The 13,652-nt window shown below is 52.1% G+C and overlaps 4 protein-coding genes across 4 annotated transcripts, besides 1 other annotated feature; 2 read left to right on the top strand and 2 right to left on the bottom strand.

Annotated features, from left to right (window-relative positions):
• Nucleotides 1–744: part of a sequence feature (repetitive element) that runs on past the window's edge.
• Nucleotides 745–873: 129 nt separating this feature from the next.
• CYME_CMQ136C (hypothetical protein, conserved) lies at nt 874–3,291 on the top strand (the record flags this gene model as incomplete). Its single annotated transcript, XM_005538022.1, has 1 exon — nt 874–3,291. The coding sequence occupies one exon, from the start codon at nt 874–876 to the stop codon at nt 3,289–3,291; it is 2,418 nt and encodes an 805-aa protein (XP_005538079.1).
• A 2,227-nt stretch (nt 3,292–5,518) lies between these two features.
• On the bottom strand, nt 5,519–7,438 carry CYME_CMQ137C (similar to chloroplast outer membrane protein Toc34; the record flags this gene model as incomplete). Its single annotated transcript, XM_005538023.1, has 1 exon — nt 5,519–7,438. The coding sequence occupies one exon, from the start codon at nt 7,436–7,438 to the stop codon at nt 5,519–5,521; it is 1,920 nt and encodes a 639-aa protein (XP_005538080.1).
• Nucleotides 7,439–8,175: 737 nt separating this feature from the next.
• On the top strand, nt 8,176–8,409 carry CYME_CMQ138C (hypothetical protein, conserved; the record flags this gene model as incomplete). The annotated part of the gene is made up of 1 exon (XM_005538024.1): nt 8,176–8,409. One exon carries the CDS (start codon nt 8,176–8,178, stop codon nt 8,407–8,409), a length of 234 nt encoding a protein of 77 aa, XP_005538081.1.
• Nucleotides 8,410–11,153: 2,744 nt separating this feature from the next.
• On the bottom strand, nt 11,154–13,577 carry CYME_CMQ139C (hypothetical protein, conserved; the record flags this gene model as incomplete). Its single annotated transcript, XM_005538025.1, has 1 exon — nt 11,154–13,577. The coding sequence occupies one exon, from the start codon at nt 13,575–13,577 to the stop codon at nt 11,154–11,156; it is 2,424 nt and encodes an 807-aa protein (XP_005538082.1).
• Nucleotides 13,578–13,652: the final 75 nt, after the last annotated feature.

Raw genomic sequence — 13,652 nt, forward strand, 5'->3', positions numbered from 1 at the left:
CTAGCCGAGGAGCGTACTATGAAGCCTTTCGGAAATTCATGGAAGTTCGTGTTGCCCACTGGGATGCGCTGTGGGAAGAGTATACTAAGCCCCGGTGGGCTCTTTTGCGAATGAATCTATACGGTGAGAGGCAGCGGGCGTTCGCGAATCTTTTCAATCAGTTGAGCGCCCTCAAAGAGGATCAAAGTCAGAGGCTGGTAGTGGCATACGGAGCACGGCGATGGAAGACCAAAAAAGGGTATACGCCAGCTCCAACGACAAGAACGTACAAGGATTCCGCAAGGCGTTTCGTCACGATACCTCTAGATGAGTTTCGAACATTGCATACACACCATGAACTGGGGTGTACATTTCAGAGAGTGGAGATAGAAAAGTGCCAGAGGAGCCCTGAGGATATAAAAAAGTATGGACCGCTGACGGAAGAGCAAATGGAAAGGATTTCGAAAGTTCGTGGACTACTTGCATTAGTAAGTAAAACCAGTGATGGTAAGAAACGTATGGAGTATGTGAACCGAGATTTTAATGCCGCTATCAATATTAGGGAATGTGCGGTGCTGGAGAATAGGCCTCCAAAGTAGACAAGAGAGAACTTTATTGGACAACCTCTCAAAGTGGAACTATATGAGAGAAAGTTGGAAGCAGTGGTGGATGCCCGGTCCGAAAAGACGGGGAGGCGTCTGCACGTCAGCTGGAGAGGATTTGTCTAAGGCGCGCTGATCGCCACTACTGTCCACCGCCGGCGAGCACGCGCTCGTGCGCGTGCTCGCCGGATGCCGCTCCGCGACATGAAATCCGCCACCAACCCCCTTTTCGGTTTATTGCTGAGGTGGTGGGAGTGTATTGCTCGTTTGAAAAACCGTGAATTCGGGAAAGATGCGGGAATCAAAAATTTGCAAGCCACGTGCGGTCTGCTTTCTGACGCCCTCAACAGCGTCGGCCACGCCAGCTAGAGGAAAGCCGACTCGAACTGCGCAATGTGAGACGCGCCCACAGCAGGACCTTGGGACGACAGAGTTCGCGGATGAGCAGGAGATCTCGGTAGGAGGCTTGGTTGACTCAACGTCTTCACGTGCGCAGCGGACCTGTGACTCATCAGGAGCGGTGTGTATTGAGCCCGTTTCAGAGTTCAGCGAGAGGCTTGTCGTGTCCACTGAAACGAACCCGCGTACCGAAGGTAACTGGTATTTTGAGCTTCCCTGGCCAGATGGAGGACTTTGCTCCCAAGACCAGGGAGGCGCTTGTAGAAAAGCTCCAGATGTTCGTCTTCCGCGAGGCGCCGCCCAGGGTGGGGCAGCTGCTACGAGTGTACTGCTGAAGCACTCGGCTAGTCTTTCACGAGACTCGAGTTCTGCGAGGCGCCAGACGAAACCGGGCCCGTCCCAGACGGTTGCGTCTTTTCTTTTTAGCGCTCAAAAAGTGGTTGACGCTCCCCGGAATTTCTTCGTATCAAGCTGCGGATATGTTGCGAACGAGCCTGATTCAGCGAAAAATCTCTCAAATTGCTGGCAGGTACCTCTCGAAGGTGCCTCAGACAAGCCTGCGGTCTGGAGGCAAGACGTTCAGGAAACTTCTCATGGTTATGAGTATTCTCTTGCGACAGAGCGTGTTGCGTTTGAAACTGCATCCGATGTGCTTGCCGATGAGGAGCAGAAATTATTCAACCAACAAGAATCGAGCCATCCTACAGTGCGGGACAACATGTCGCCATCCTTCTCCACAAGCGGGGACTCTACGAACGAGGATCCTGAAAGGAACGAAATTACTCGTTTCACGCCACCAAGAGCTCCAGCTTCGAAGACATCGTATGAGCGCAGACTTGCTGAGAGCAGGAATCTGTTCCCCGTTTCAAATCTGAATGTTGCAGATGCAGACCTCAGATCTCCGTTACATAGAAGCGCTTCACAACATCGGAGCGATGGAAGCCTAGCACCTCAAGTAAGAGAAATCAGATCTACACGACAGCTGAATAAGATACTCAGCGCACTATACAAATCAGGTCGGGCAGCGGATGCACTCAGTTTGTGTAGAATTGTGGAGAGAGAGGGACATATTGAGATAGATGTAGCATCCTACTCTATCCTTATCTCGTGTCTTGGGAAATGCGGCGCGTCGGCACAAGCAATCGAAATGTTTCACAAAATGATAAGAAATGGCGTAGCGCCCAATGCATTCACGTTTTCAGCGCTCTTCGGAGCGTTGACTGACGGTGCCTTCTTCGATCAGGCAATGCGGCTCTTTCAGATGATCAGAGCAAGCTATCCCAATGAGCTTAATGTCGTAGTATACAATGCCGTTCTGAAATACGTGGGCCGGGCGGGCAGAATCGACGCAGCGTTGGATCTACTGGGGCAGATGGAACAAAACCGGAACGTGCAACCAGACATCGTAACATACGGGACAATACTCGATATTTGCGCAAAGAAGCAAGACGTCTCGCTGGCGTATGCGGTTCTCGATCGGATGCGAAAACGTGGCATGCGACCGAACAACTTCTGTTACGCGTCTCTCATTGACGCATGTGCACGTGCGGGTCTCCCGGACCAGGCCGAGTCTCTGTTCCGGCAACTACGAGCCGAAGGCCTGGAGTACGACTTGTTTATCTGCAATGCCCTGCTTGGCGCTTTCGCCCGGGCAAAAATGGTGGAGCGAGCTTTTCAGGCCTTCGAGGAAATGCGCAGCGCGGGCGTGCGAGGAGATCGCATCACCTTTAACACCTTGATCACCGCAGCGGCGCGTGCACGCGAGTTCGACAAAGCCTGGAAAGCTTTCGAGACGATGAAAAAGTCGAACATTTCTGCAGACGCAACGACATACAATGCTCTGATTGATGCCTGTAGCAAGAGCGGCATGACTGAGCTGGCGTTTGCGCTTTTCAACGAAATGCGCCAAGCTCATCTGCAGCCGACGATCTTTACCTTCAATGCTCTCATTGGAGCATGCACGAAATTACAGGATATGCGCAGAGCCACGCAGGTTTTAATGCTCATGCATGGCTTTGGTGTGTATCCGGATACATTTACACTGAACATTCTTTTAACAGCATGTGCGCGGAACGAAGACTTTGACTATGCGATAAGTTTGGTTCGGGAGTTCGAAACGAATTATCGCGTTCGCCTGGATCGCCTCGGTTCTAGCATTGTAACAAACCTTTGCATCAAAGCGTGCGACTCTCAATCAAGGGACCGTTGCTTGAGGCTTCTTGAGGCTGCAGTACTCGAAGGCTACGAAACATTACGAGAGGTTCGAGATCGAGCTCGTAGCGCTTTCGCAAACCCAATGACTGGCTCATGATGAGCTGGAAAGCGACTTGATTTGACCAGGATCGTCGGACTTTGAATCGAACGGGATTCGCTTAACGTATTTGGGATATTTAGTCATTTTCATGGGACAGATACGTCGTTGCAGCCGCAACGGTTTGCGATGAGGCGTTGATACTGCTTTAGACTGATGCGCTCAAACCTAGCGAGCTGTCCTGCATAGCTATACGAGCGCACCGGCATTCTTTAGAGTGAATACAACGTGTCGAGATTTGGAGGTACTCGCTTCACCGGCGCACAATATGCCGACGTCGCGATATGCAGCCGATCCCTGAGCTCCTGTACAGAGGAGGCAATATCTCCCAGCGGGTAGCTTTTGGAAATTAATCCGTCGAAAATTATGGGAATCTGAACATGTACATATGATTGGTCACAATGAGGCTAAAGCACCCGCCGTAGCTCGGTTGCAAGGGACTCCACCCCCGCCCGGTCGACCGCTCGCCAATCGTCCGGCCGCATGCAGCGTCACTGGCGGACCCAAGTACCAAACGCCCCGTGCGAAAGGCACAGCGCCATCGCCGATGGCCCGGGGGCCGCTGCGCCGGCGCACTGACACCCAAACAAGATGCGTCCCGCCTTTACGCTCCATGATTGATGAATCTAGCCTGACCTTCCCGGATGCGCGCATGCTCTGGCGAGCAACAGCGGTATACGCCGTCAGCTCCATCCGTGTGCCATCGCCAGCCGCAGCTTTCGCCGCTCGCGCGCGCACGCACGAGCATGGCTGCGGACGCACACGCACGCCATGCGCATCTCAGCTATCATAGGCACAGGGAATGAACGTCGCTGGTGCGGCCGCGCGCTACCATATCGTGCAGCCGCATTGCAAATCAAGTCGCACACGCATCACCCGATACATGCGACGTCTGGCGCCGCTGCACGCTGCCCACAAATCATCGCAACATGATCGGAACTTGCCAGCGCCGGTGAATCTGCATGCAGCGCGCCACAGTCCAGATATGAGTACGAAGCGGGACTTTCGCGCTCTGTATGGTCGATCCCAACTGTAGCGTACAGCACGTCAACTGGCGGTCCACAGAACGGCGCATCGATTCCGGCTTCGTTACTTTGCAAAACGCTACAAGCGTCTGCGCGGTTGAGTCGCTCCTGCTGCGCGGACGTTACTGCATATGCCCCTGTTGCGTCTTTCTGAGACTGCATAGTGTGTGCGTAGACGCACGCAGGCGCACATCGCGGGCGTTGTCCATCCGGTCGCTCTTCAGCATTGCATTTCAGTAGCATGTGCGCCGCACATCAAACATGAATCTATGCGTGCGCATCGAGCGCGGCTTCCTCGGAGCCCAGCTTCCGCTGCAACGGAACACGCCGCAGCTGTGGGCAGAGGCGCGCTCATCGCCAGTGATGAGCGTACATGTGTCGAGCTGTTATTCGAGCGCACACAAGGAGAACTTGCATGCCGAGAATTTTCGCTCAGGGTGCCCTGAGATGGTGCTCGTGTGGGGTCATCAGGCGGACCCAGCAGTTCCTCCGTTCCATCAAGAGCCGAGTGAATAGCGGAGACTACAAGCGCTACCGAGTGACCCATGAGGCATCGCATGCTCCAGGCGCAGACGCTAGCAGTCGGGGCGCGTGCAGCGCAAGTGTCATATCAGGAGAGATGGTTTCGGCCCCGCTCAAAAACTCTGATTTGGGATCTCAGTGATATGGGACTGAGCGGGGAGCGCGCATGTTTGCATAAATCTGTTCCAGATCGCCTGTGAAGTTCCCTCTTTCCGAGCAGATGTACGAATGAGGAACCAAGTGCAATCTTCCCGGATTTTCAGGATATCTGCTCAGCATGATCCAGGGTGAATTGCGCGATCACTCTACATATTCCAAGTTGTCTTCCACAAAAAGCATGAAGAATTCGGGTCATTCAGAAACCAAGAAGCAGTATGCTAGTGCAAAACGAAACCGTGCTCATCACGTGCCGAACTTTTTTAAGAGCGCGCACGATGCTCCTTGTTATGCTTGCAGACCAATGCGTGGAGCAAAGTAGTGCCCGCTTACCTAAATGCGGAGAGCAATCGCGCATTGAAACGATCCCTGCTAAGACTAATTGAGTTCTAGCCATGAAAATCTACATAAAAGATTACTACTGGCTCTAAGCACAGCATGCTCGACAGGAAAAAAGCTCATTTCACGAAAATTTCCGAACTGATTCTGATCCGGAATGAAAATACTTGAAAAAGAGAAAGCGTCTAAAAAGCCGGCAAGAATGCCTTGTCGCGTGCCAGCGGATTTGCTCTGCCATCTTGGGGTCCATTTCTGAGCATCTGAAGAATCAAGACGGATGATAAAATGAAACCGATGTGACGCACTCGGACGTGTGATGGCACTAATGATCGCACTTTCAGACGAGGACGATCGCGGTTTCTCAGAAACACATTTTCACCAATGGTCACAAAACGATCGAGGAAAGAGATCCCGTTGGGAAGAATCAAATTACCCGCCGAATCCCGCGGACAAGACTCCGAGTTTTCGACTACACAGACAGGAATGAATATATCCCTTCGACCGGATACGCGATGTACTTCCTCTTGTGCAAGATGCATCCTTCTAGCAAGATTCTCTTCAAATGTGAGGCCCTCTGGAGGGAGCGCATACCCATGTGTGAAAACCAGTATGCATCGCTCCCATACTCCACCATCGAAGAGACTCTTCAGTTCCTCCAAAACTAGCCTGAAACAATGGGATCGGTACGAATCCAGTCGCTCTATAATGCAGACAATGTCGATTTCCAAACCGCGAAGCGCAGCTGCGACACTCTCGCATGTTCCAGCGCGGCTCCATTTCTTAGAATCCTCCCCAGCTTCATCGTAAAAATATTTTTCAGAGGAAGGGATCTCAATCAAACGCAGAGACATCCCTTCCTTTTCTACAGGATAAATCAGAACGTTTTCGTTCGGCGAAGGAACGAATTCAGTCTTGCGATTTGGATGCGCTCTTTGTTCCCTTTCACGTTCATACGATCGCTCTTCTATTACTTCGAGCCCATGCTCTGGATCTCGTTCTAAAATCTCATCATCCGATAGTATGAGAGCCATGGTGTGGTTGGTTCGTGCGACAGGGCTTCCAAGAATGCGGTTAATTGTGGCAGACTTTCCTGCACCGATCGTGCCAGCGAAAAGAATAGTGGCATCTCGAAATGGAGAATGCGCGCGAACGACGTCCACTAATTGATTTACAGTGGCGCACCCTGGCCGCGAATCATTCCCAAAGCCGCGAATGATTTCCTCATAGTTCCTTCTTTGGAGACCGACTTGCTTCATGCAAGCTGTGAATGCTTCCGAGTCCGTCTTTTCGGCGTAAGCACAAAGCACTTTGCACGCAAGGTGCAGATTTTTTCCTTCAATAACGTCTTCTGGCTCAAACAGTGCATTGGCATCGAGCCCCGCATTCCGTGCAGAATCCAGAAAGAGCTGAATGCACCGCCGCATGCTGTCCAAATTCCGTGCATCTCCAGAGCACGGAGCGTCTATTCCGGCAATATGCAAGAAAACGTTAGGGTCGCTGAGCACAGCCCGAAGCCCGTTTGAAGAAGATTCCGATGCGCCTGTTTTTCGTGCGATCCACAACAGGCAGAGCCTTTCCAAGGCTTTTTCAGTGGCATCTGGAATAGCTCCCCAAGGTTGCTCCCCACAGACCTCCGACAGCGAAGGCTTATCAGAAAGCGTAGGGCTGGGCCCCTGCTGCCAACTCGACCCAGACTCTTTGAGATCTTTGCTATATGGCGCTGGGCTTGTCACCACGAGTGCTGCGAGACGAGACAGGTTAAGCTCTTGCTTCACGTGTATACCCATGTTGTAAAGATGTCGCTCATCGGATATGAAGAATTCTCCGTCAGCTGCGTTTTCCGCTCCGTGTCCTTCAGATTCCGTGCCTTTTCGGGACTGGCTAAGCACCCCTGGAAGAAGATTACGCCGAAAGAGTTGGCGCCGACGTGACCGAGTTCGTCCTGTGGAAGGCCTCGAGCCTCTCGTGGTTTTATCCGAGTCGGCTGTGCGCCGGCCAGAGACGTCGCGCCTTTCAGCAGCATCATCACCGCGAGGCTCGACACGCTCTGCAAAATCCAGTCTGACTTGTTCTCTAGTCTGCGGAGAGGTAAAGCTCTCCGTCATTTACGGTGCCCTGGAGGTGTCGAGTCCTGCAACTATGCACCTGAGACGCAGCTGAACGAAGCCCAAACGTTCTGCAGAATCTGAGTAAATTAATACCGGCGTGCAGACGCATACCAACTTTTTTTGACCGTCTCCATGCTATCGGTTTCAACTTGTCATTGTACAGCTCGATCCTGAGAGGTTGCCCCACAAAGTTGACTCTTGTCAGCTCCTTGGGTCTCATTTTCAGCACCGCACATTTTCTGATATTGATGATGGCATGGAAGTCTCGGTTCACGAACTCCATGCGTTTATTGCCTCTGGATCAACGCACTATTGCTAGAGTTCCTCGAACTCGTACCCACTGTCCCACTACAGTCTCGTCATCCTCCCGTTGGGCATACATCTTTTGCTCAGTTGGCTCCCCTATTTTTCTTCGTCTTCGTTATTTCCTCTTCTTCGCTGCATGGTTGGCGAGAACGAGATGTTCCGTTTATTACTGCAGTCATCGATGACGGCCCTCAAGGATTCGCAAATTCCAGATCCATAACATTCTCACAGATTTTTACTTTTGGAAAAGAACGCACTTAGAACGTATTTACTGAAACCTGGGAAAAAGCATTTGCTTACGCTCATCTGCGGACGGAACACAGATGAGGTGCAAGCCTCGAAATGACGCGATCGCAAATTTGCACAGTCCATTCGGTTTGGAAAGTCTTGATTAGAAAGTCTTCTGCTCTACTAGAACGAATCCGGATATGCTTGGGAGGACGCTGAGTTTATTAAAGTCAAAAGTGGCCAGAAGTGCCCCGTTTCTTCACGCGAAGCATGGACCGCAGAACTACTACAAAGGAAACCGCTGTCGTCGGCTGGGTCGACACACGCGCAAGGGTGGGTACGTCGTAGACCACGCAAACAAGGTCCCTGACTTCAGAATACCGCAAATTCCAGAAGATTTTCCACTGAAACCATATGTTGCAGTTGGTTCGTAAAGGTTTCTGGGGCTACGTTTGGACACCTTTCGTCGTGGCGAGGGAAAAATCTGCAGGGAGTTTCAAATAACGCTGCAATATGGACGACTATGATGAGAAGACGCTTCTTTCCCCAACTGAGGCGCAACGGTTTTTACACCACTGCCAATATGACGATTAAGGCAAGTACTTACCTCTGAGAGTCCTGATGCAACCCTGTCAAAAACATATAGCGCAAAAGCACGAATAAGGTCACGGTCCTTCTGTGAGTGGCAGTATTTCACAACGTTGAGTTTTACTCGAAGCAGCTGGAAACCCTCTCTCCTGATATGACACTTGCGCTGCACGCGCCCCGACTGCTAGCGTCTGCGCCTGGAGCATGCGATGCCTCATGGGTCACTCAGTAGCGCTTGTAGTCTCCGCTATTCACTCGGCTCTTGATGGAACGGAGGAACTGCTGGGTCCGCCTGATGACCCCACACGAGCACCATCTCAGGGCACCCTGAGCGAAAATTCTCGGCATGCAAGTTCTCCTTGTGTGCGCTCGAATAACAGCTCGACACATGTACGCTCATCACTGGCGATGAGCGCGCCTCTGCCCACAGCTGCAGCGTGTTCCGTTGCAGCGGAAGCTGGGCTCCGAGGAAGCCGCGCTCGATGCGCACGCATAGATTCATGTTTGATGTGCGGCGCACATGCTACTGAAATGCAATGCTGAAGAGCGACCGGATGGACAACGCCCGCGATGTGCGCCTGCGTGCGTCTACGCACACACTATGCAGTCTCAGAAAGACGCAACAGGGGCATATGCAGTAACGTCCGCGCAGCAGGAGCGACTCAACCGCGCAGACGCTTGTAGCGTTTTGTAAAGTAACGAAGCCGGTATCGATGCGCCGTTCTGTGGACCGCCAGTTGACGTGCTGTACGCTACAGTTGGGATCGACCATACAGAGCGCGAAAGTCCCGCTTCGTACTCATATCTGGACTGTGGCGCGCTGCATGCAGATTCACCGGCGCTGGCAAGTTCCGATCATGTTGCGATGATTTGTGGGCAGCGTGCAGCGGCGCCAGACGTCGCATGTATCGGGTGATGCGTGTGCGACTTGATTTGCAATGCGGCTGCACGATATGGTAGCGCGCGGCCGCACCAGCGACGTTCATTCCCTGTGCCTATGATAGCTGAGATGCGCATGGCGTGCGTGTGCGTCCGCAGCCATGCTCGTGCGTGCGCGCGCGAGCGGCGAAAGCTGCGGCTGGCGATGGCACACGGATGGAGCTGACGGCGTATACCGCTGTTGCTCGCCAGAGCATGCGCACATCCGGGAAGGTCACGCAAGATTCATCAATCATGGAGCGTAACGGCGGGACGCATCTTGTTTGGGTGTCAGTGCGCCGGCGCAGCGGCCCCCGGGCCATCGGCGATGGCGCTGTGCCTTTCGCACGGGGCGTTTGGTACTTGGGTCCGCCAGTGACGCTGCATGCGGCCGGACGATTGGCGAGCGGTCGACCGGGCGGGGGTGGAGTCCCTTGCAACCGAGCTACGGCGGGTGTGCTGTATTTAGTTTTCATGGGTCGGAGGAGGTAACCTTCGCGATGCCGCTCCATGCGTCGCGACCGTATTGGAGAGAGCCACATTGTACCAATTGGCATGATGAACTGACCCGTTTGCGTAGATGCAACTAGCATTGAAAGAAATCGCAGCACGACTTCATGAAGGATCCGAATCACGAAAATCGATACCACAGATTAATTGAACTTCCTCCAGTGCGCATTGGCCTTCTACACGGAGAATGGAGTATACTACACCGACGTCGAACTGCGCGACAATCTTCCATCTATTCGTCTTCATAGTCCAATCGGATAGATTACACCCGGGGTCCGAGAAAGATCCCTCAATTTTTGTGCGGGGCGTCGAGTCCACTGCGTCCAGTTCATTCTGTTCAGGGATCGTCTCCCTTTAGCTACGGCACGCATGTCCAACGCTTCGTGCATGATTGCGAAAAGGGTCTCATGGAGGCTGAGCCCCCGATAGACGAGACCCCAATCAGTTCCGGCCAAAATGGTCGCGAAGTATTGTTGCTACGCAGGTTGCCGCACCCTCTGGTGGGACGCCTACTGCCCGCCAGCGAACGCGAGCGCTCCTATCTAAAAAATAGACGTAAGCGCTAAAACGGTTTTCGATGTGTAAAAGGCTTAGAAACTCCGTGAAAAGTTTGTCCTTCCGTGAAGGTGTGTAAATCAGACTCCCAGCAGGCAGCAACTGTTTCTGAAAACCTACCAGAAGGCGATCAAGCAGCCTTTCATTTACTGTTAACTCATATATGGGAAGTCTTTTTTCTGCCTCAGTCAGAATTCCGCGCCATGTGTCTAGTGCCTGTTGAGAAAACGCACGAAAGCCCAAAAGAAGCCAGCTTTCCTGCTTCCCTCCACTGGTAAGGTATGCGCGAGAGTCCTTAACGACAGTGCTTTTCCCTGCAACTTCGAATGCGATTTCCGGAAAGAGCCGCGCTTCCTCCGTTCGGATAAGACTAGGCAACAAGAAACTGTCCTTTAGACCGCGGATAACCTTCGGCGACAACCTAGTCATGAAACCAGGACGCTACGAGGCGCATACAGACGATAGAAATTTTGCCCGCATTCTAGCCACACGCCGCTCGCTCGCCGAAATGCACTGCAGGCAGCTGCTAAATAGATGACAAACGCTTAAATGCGAAGCAAAACAGACGCTGCTACAATGATCCATCGACGGCTTCTCGGGGCATTCGTTATGGAAACTCATAGGCGACTTCCAAAAGAGCAAAATCACATCCCGGTGCCGCGCGATACAGAGCCAGCAGGCAAGCCATTGGTTTGTTACGAATAGCGGCGAGTCCCTTCTCACGTAGCGAGCCGCGCAAGCTTGCGCCGAAGCGACCCAGAAATGCTGTGCGTTTGTTGTAAGTTTTGGCGATCCCTGACCCGAAAACAGTTCTTCCAGGGGTGATGACGACAGGGATCCAGCTATTGTTGTCATTCAGAGCGCGAAGGTGCCCAATGTGAATCTCATCGAAGTAAACAGTAGCGAATGAGGATCCTGCTAGCCCTAAAGCCTTCGCTTCCTCGAGCTGAGCCTTCTCAGGTTTTGAGGTGGATCTGAAGCACGAAAGATATCCGTATACCAGAACCTCTCGTCTTTCTCGTAGAAAGATTTCCGACTGGACTGCTCTAAGTCGCTCAAACTCAATGCAAAGGTTTTCAATTTTCTCCTGGCCTCCATACAGTGCTGCTAATTGCTCTAGCGTGTCAGTGTATCGAAAGGTGCTATGCTGGATCCTTCCAAGTGCGAATGTTTGACGTATCTTGACAGATTTTTTCCCCTCCGAGGATTGAATCCATCGAGCTAATGCCAGTATACGACGAACAAGACGATCCTGCAGAATTACTTTCGGAATATTTTCAGGGAGGCTCGTGCCCTCCGTTCTTTTTTGCTGTTCTCTTACTCCATCTAGCAGGTACATTGAGGTCCATCGGGTCGAATGTACCTCCATGATGCTGACACCATCAAAAGGAGCATTGTACAGCTCTCGCTTTTCGAGGGATGTTAGCAGGATTGCCGCACCTGGAACGCAGATAGCATCAAATGCATCGCGTTGGGAGGTTTCATAAAGGCGAATGCAGACGTCTCGCGCTTCGGATCCATCGCGCGCCAAAATGATTCTATATTTCCTAAAAATGTAGTAGTCATCTGATGCACTCAGTATTTGCGGTGCACTCGTCCGTTCTGCAGACCTGTACGTCCCGCGCTCTCGATACAGAGGTGACACATGTGTCACAATGCATGCTAGAGAGAAATACGAGCGGTCGTCCCATGCATCCAGAGCGCTGGTAAGAATGCAGGGGTGGTAGAGTTCACCCGTTCGACCACCGCCAAGCTTTGCAATAGGTCCGAAATCAAGTAACTCCTCATAATTATCTGAAAGCTTCCGAATAATGCCCTGGGGCGATGATGCATTCAGGTGAATCTCGCCTCTGCGTACACGGTAATTCTCTATGATAAGGATGTCACCGAGTTGAATGTGATAAAAATATTTGGAACAAAGCGAATTCCACACGACAACAGTAGCAGAATCCGCACCGTCACCTATCTCAAATTCGAATTTGAATGGCACTGACTGCCGCATGTCACTCTTTTTCGGCCATGGCATTAGGGACGTCTTTCTGAGGACGCGCCCGATGATTGGTCGCTTCACGTCTCCCATCAGCGCCCTGGCGATGCGCACCGCTGCACTAGTGACTGATTTAATCGAAGCTGGGTCTTCGACACGCTCTACGTTGCTAGGGTCTCGCAATCTGGAATCGACAGGTAAGGCATCAAACGCTCCAGGACCAAGATAACTCTTTCTCGACGATGCCAAAGGGACATTTGCAGCAGTCTCAAGCGGGGTGGATGACGTTGTCCAAGCGCATGTCAGGGGAACGTCTATCCAAAAATCCTCGTGGGGTCGACGTAGTACGAGACAGTCATACACAACGATTACTCGAGGCGGGTAGAGTCCGCGCAATTCGTTGAAACGAACTGACCATTTTCTTATTTCTAAAATGCTCCCTCGATCTAGGTCACCGGACTGGACGATTGAATTCAAATGTGGGTGTAGGCAAAAGCGTGTTTTCGTCTGCTCAACCGGATTGCAGACGGTAATGTCATACGCATCTGCATCCATCTCAGGGATTTCATCTTTTGTGCCGTTGACCGTAAACCAATAGGCTTGATCCCGGATATAATGCCGGACGCATAGAACTAGGAACACGATTGAACCGCGGCATTCTTCCCCAGGAGCACACTCGTGGAGCTTTTCCGTGCCAGCAGTCGTGAATATTTGGTCTCGTTCCTTTGGCTCTGAAGAGCCGCTCTGAACCAGGCTTGAAGAGGCTGAAACCTGACCTGTGTTGGACTTTGCAAGCTTTTGATTTGCGACTTTTAACGTGCCCTCCCTCGGCCGCTTGCGCTGGTTTCCACGGTTTCCAGTCTGTCGCTTGCTGCGTGAGTCCCGCGAGTCAGACCCTTCGACCTGTACTGTACGATTCTCTACAGCCTTCTGCAGCGGCTTTGCTCGACTCTTTTGCAGCTCTTCGTCTTGCCTCCTTTGGAAAATAGGTTTCACATAGTCATCAGCCTTGGTGTCGCCGAAGCGTCCACTTTTACGAGGCATTAACCGTTCTGTACGAGAACGTTTGTTGTTTTCTCGGATACACTCGCAATCAGAAATTTGCGCCACATTCAAATT

The sequence above is a fragment of the Cyanidioschyzon merolae genome, chromosome 17 (assembly GCF_000091205.1).
Source record: "Cyanidioschyzon merolae strain 10D DNA, chromosome 17, complete genome".
Lineage (NCBI taxonomy): Eukaryota > Rhodophyta > Bangiophyceae > Cyanidiales > Cyanidiaceae > Cyanidioschyzon > Cyanidioschyzon merolae.